The sequence below is a fragment of the Desmodus rotundus genome, chromosome 9, assembly GCF_022682495.2.
Source record: "Desmodus rotundus isolate HL8 chromosome 9, HLdesRot8A.1, whole genome shotgun sequence".
NCBI classification, from domain to species: domain Eukaryota; kingdom Metazoa; phylum Chordata; class Mammalia; order Chiroptera; family Phyllostomidae; genus Desmodus; species Desmodus rotundus.
Window position 1 is genome coordinate 46,100,088 of NC_071395.1, and position 5,070 is coordinate 46,105,157.

The following is a 5,070-nucleotide window of genomic DNA, read 5'->3' on the forward strand; positions in this document are numbered from 1 at the left end:
CAAATGTAGAATGGGTTTCATAATAGTACCAACCACACAGAATGGACATTTGTAAAAATGAAATAAGACAATCCACATAAGATTCTAAGCTCAGTCCACCGTGCATAAAAAGACCTAAATATATCTTAGCAGTAAACATTTTTATTAGAAGGAATAAATGATAGCTCTAAATTAGAGTTATAAGCATGCATCTCCTTATTGATTTGTCAGAAATCAGGTAAAGTGAATAATTATAGTATCATTTGTTTTGTGGCAAAGGAACACACCTCTCTCTCTTGTTGAAGAGGGGTTAGCAACTTTCTGAAGATATCAGGAGCTGTTCCCACCACAAGTCAATACCGTGGAAGTCCAAGTCAAGACAGATTCCTCAGTGGTAGATGTGGGGAAAATATTAACTCAAAGTTAGGATAAGGTTCAAGGAGATTAGACCTCTGGGAGGCAGGTGAGTTCATAGAGAAGGAATATCAAAAACTGGATTCGCCTGACCTCTAATATGGTCTACAGGGAACAGTGAATCAGCAGGAAATTTTCCTTTCTTTCCAGACCAGGGTCCCATGGGGAAATAATGTGCTCAGAGGTGGGAGTAACCATGAGAACAGTGCCTAATGAGCAGATAAAGGGGGCTGAAAATATCTTCTTGGTTGCAGACCCTTAGGGTGTGCACCTTCAACTGGACAGAACATGATTGCTTGTTTGGGATTCCTAAGTCTGGTTGGGGACCAACGCTTTATTCCTACCTGCTGTCTTCTCTGGAGACAGAGCTTCGGTCTCCATCATCAACGATCCAGGCAGGGATTCAGACTTCCACACAAAGAATTTCCACTCAGAGACCCCATCCAGGTGAGCCCGAAAGCCCAGTAGCAACTTCAGGAAAGATTTCGAGAGATTGGAACCTGACTTCTACTTGAAGTCACCTGAGAGCCAAACCAGCTTAACCCACAGCTGAGAGATTGCCATCTTTGTGTGCTACACAAATTAATTTTTAATTAATTTATTTAATATGCTACAAAGAGAAGTGTCTGCTGGACTCAGCAATACAAGAGTAATTGTTGACAATCAAGAGATAAGAATGGAAGTCCAGTTGGATGAGATGGAGGAAGGAAGTGGAGGCATAAAGTGTTTTAATAAAATTAGAACATATTAGAGGAATTTTGCAGTTAATGGCACTAGGAAAATAGAGTAGCAGAGGGCATTTTCCCAACTTTTTCAGATAGGTTGTATTTGAGCCTGTTTTGTATTTATTAGAAAGGTCCAGACCCATGGAAGTAGATATTACCTTGTAATAGTAGGTCCTGAGACATACCTTTCACAGTACCACCGTTCACACTGGGGATTCACATGAAAAATTGCTTTTAGTATGCTAATGAGCATTACTTTGCAATACTTTATTACCAAGAGGTGGAGAAGCAATGGAGATATTTGTGAGGTAGGAGAAAAAATTAGCCCAATCTCATCACCAGTGATAACCATTCATTTAGGAACAGGGAGGAACTGTGCTAAGCTTTTAAGGGTGAATATTAACTTCTAATGATTCATTTAGAATCATTCTGTTGTCTCTCTAAGTTCAAGCAGGTACCATGTGGTTGGTAGATGAAGATTCAAAACTGAGATTCAGTTTTCCGATTCAAGAAGTTTTGCATCTGAAATCATTTAGAAAAGTCTCACCAATTATCTTTTCAATATCCTCATATTGTTGTACATTATATATTTTCTGTTGTAAATTGTGTTTATTCCCTTGGCTCATTGGTCTAGTGGATGTTCAATCAGTGGATGTTCAATCAGTCTTGACACCACAACGAAAGTGCTCTTTCCTCTTTCGGGTAAATTGTGTTTTGCTGTTTGACCAGTTACTCCGGGCGCCCAGGGGAAAGAACTGCGGTTGGATGCTGCCGGAACCAGGGAGCTTTGTCCTCATGTCAGTCGCTCAGAGCCCTCTGTGCTCCTGGGTCCCGTGTTTCTCCTCGTCTATTCTCTCTTATCTCCCTTTTCCCCAAATGCTTCTTAATTTTTTAAATACAGGACACAAAAATGATCTCATTAAAATGGATTCCCATGTTTACATGTTCACGGGGGGCTTACCAACTTTTTGGGAAATATTCCTACATTCTTTATAAGAAAGATAACTTGATGTTCAAACTTGCCTCATGTACAGCACTCCCTCCCCAATTATTGTGGCTGTCAGCGAGAAGAGCAGGGAGTCACGGGCCCAGGAGGTCACAGTGTGCGTGTGCTGCGAGTGCTGCGTGTGCTGTGTGTGTGCGCACACACGCACGTTTTGTGGGGCAGGAGCTGTTCTCTGGGCAGTGGCACCCAAGCCCCTGTACTCCAAAATGTGGCCCTTTAAAAGCCGGCACTACAATCTTGACCAAAAGATGGAAATAAAGAAAACAACAATTCATTTCACAGGAATCCTTTGAAACAAAATGTAAAATAAGAAAGAACAACGTGCAGGAGAGGGACTGCCTGTGTCTTGATTGCAGTAGCAGCAGCAGCAGCGGCAGCAGCGAGGCCACCTTGTTCCTCCACATTCTCTGACACCGTCTCTCATCACTCTGCCTCTTGCTCATTCCCCTTCACACTCTGGCTTCCCAAGAACGATATGATTTCACTCATACGTGGCATATAAAACTGAAGCAACAAATGAGAAACAAGAAAAGCGAACAAGAACTCAGGCACAGAGACAATGATATGGCGGTTACCAGAGGGAAGAGGGGTGAGGGGTAAAGAGAGTCACATACATGGGGATGGAAGAAGATCTGGCTTTGGGTGGTGGGCTCACATGCAATAAACAGATGGTGTATCGTAGAATTATAGAATTATATCGTAGAATTATACATGAAACCTATATACTTTTCTTTGATTTATTTTTAAATTAAACTTATTGGGATGACATTAGTTAATATAGTTTCATTAACCTATGTCACCCCAATAAATTTAATTAAAAAACGAGCCTTGGGTATTCGAAACAAATGCCATGCTCAGAGTCTCTGCACCGACCCTTCTCACAACAGGGCACACACTTCCCCCAGACAACTGCATGACTCCCACTCTGTCTTCCTCCAGGGTTCTGTTCAAATGGCACCTGGTTTGCAGGGCTTCCTGAACTCTCTGTAAAATACAGCACCTCATCCACTCTAGTTTTTAAAAGATTTTTTGTATTTATTTTTGGAGAGAGGGTAAAGGAGGGAGAAAGAGAGGGAGAAAAACATCAATGTGTGGTTGACTCTCGTGCACCCCCTACTGGAGGCTTGGCCTGCAACACAGGCATGTGCCCTGACTGGGAATTGAACCAGCGACCTTTTGCTTCACAGGCTGGCACTAATCCACTGAGCCCCATCAGCCAGAGCCCCATCCACTCTATTTTACACCTGCTTTTTTTCATAGCATCTCTCATTCTCTGACATAGTGTATCTTTTATATTTCCTAATTTATATTCTTTCTCCATCATCGGCTTATAGAAAAATTTTGTTTCTCAGCATTCTACTCTTTCACCCTAGAAGATGGTTGGTACTCAACATAAATTCCTCAAGTGCATGAAAGACTTTTGCGACCTCTTGGTGATAAGACTGAGTGTGGGACAAGAATTCCTAATCACAGATGTCACATCAGATTCTTTAAAGGCGATATGCTCAATATAAATGTAAATGTATAATTTCTTAACTGAAAAACATAAACTCTAGCATTTCACTATGGTAATACCTACGTGTGTAAAAATTCATCATTCTATTTTTCTTCCTAGTTGTGAGCACAACCAAATGGTACGAGGCAATGATTCACAAATTTCAGAGTTTCTTCTCCTGGGACTATCAGAGGAACCAGAACTGCAGCCTCTCCTGTTTGGGCTCTTCCTCTCCATGTACCTGATCACTGTGTTGGGAAACCTACTCATCATCCTGGCGGTCAGCTCAGACTCCCACCTCCACACTCCCATGTACTTCTTCCTCTCCAACCTGTCCCTGGTAGACATCTGTTTCACCTCCACCACTGTCCCAAAGATGCTGCTCAACATCCAGACACAGAGCAAAGCCATCACCTATGCAGGCTGCATCACTCAAATGTATTTTTTCATACTCTTTGCAGTGTTGGACATACTTCTCCTGACTGTGATGGCGTATGACCGATATGTGGCCATCTGTCACCCCCTGCACTACACTGTCATCATGAACCCCTGGCTCTGTGGACTGCTAGTTCTAATGTCCTGGACCACCTGTATCCTGAATTCTTTGTTAGAAAGCTTACTGGTCCAGCAGCTGTCCTTCTGTCCAGATGTGGAAATCCCCCACTTTTTTTGTGAACTCAAACAGGTTGTCCAACTTGCCTGTTCTGACACCTTTCTTAATGACATGGTGATGTATCTTGGAGTTGGTCTGCTGGGTGGCGGTCCCCTGGCTGGGATCCTTTATTCTTACTCTAAGATACTGTTCTGCATACATGGAATGTCATCAGCTCAGGGGAAGTATAAAGCATTTTCTACTTGTGGGTCTCACCTCTCAGTTGTCTCCTTATTTTATTGCACAAGTGCAGGAGTGTACTTTAGCTCTGCTTCTACCCACAGCTCACTCTCAAGTGCAACAGCGTCAGTGATGTACACTGTGGTCACACCCATGCTGAACCCCTTCATCTACAGTCTCAGGAACAAAGACATAAAGGGGGCTCTGAAAAGATTCTTTGGGATGGCAGCTATAAAAAGGCCAATCATCCTGGGGCTGAAAAAGTGCCCATGATTGCACATAATGTTGAAAACATTGGAGCCAGAAATTGCTATTCTGTGATTAGATTGGAAAAAGCACAGTCTTTCTGTTTAATGCCTGGAACTTCCATTTCTTTGATTTGAAATTCCCTATACAATTTAAAAACTCACTTGATTGAGCTTCCTGCTCTGTCTGATATGTGGACAGTTTTTCTTTTTAAAATTTTCCTACTCCCCCCAAGTTTTTCCCAGAGTTGGATGAGAAATATTTGGACATTTCCATTTATTTTATAAGGTAAATTGGATTTATTAAACTATTTTTCTCTGAAATGATATCTAACTTCCCAAGTAAATTTTCTATAGTATTCCTGAAAAATGGT

At 41.9% G+C, this 5,070-nt stretch overlaps 1 protein-coding gene across 1 annotated transcript; it reads left to right on the forward strand.

Moving 5' to 3' along the window:
* Positions 1-662: 662 nt before the first annotated feature.
* Positions 663-4,736, forward strand: LOC112315135 (olfactory receptor 7A17-like). The gene is made up of 2 exons (XM_053911012.1): positions 663-840; positions 3,740-4,736. The coding sequence occupies exon 2, from the start codon at positions 3,756-3,758 to the stop codon at positions 4,722-4,724; it is 969 nt and encodes a 322-aa protein (XP_053766987.1). The 5' UTR covers positions 663-840; positions 3,740-3,755; the 3' UTR covers positions 4,725-4,736.
* The last annotated feature ends 334 nt before the right edge of the window (positions 4,737-5,070 follow it).

Bases quoted from the DNA above. Each gene is read 5' to 3' on its own strand.
- LOC112315135 (XM_053911012.1), top strand. From the start codon at position 3,756: ATGGTACGAGGCAATGATTCACAAATTTCAGAGTTTCTTCTCCTGGGA.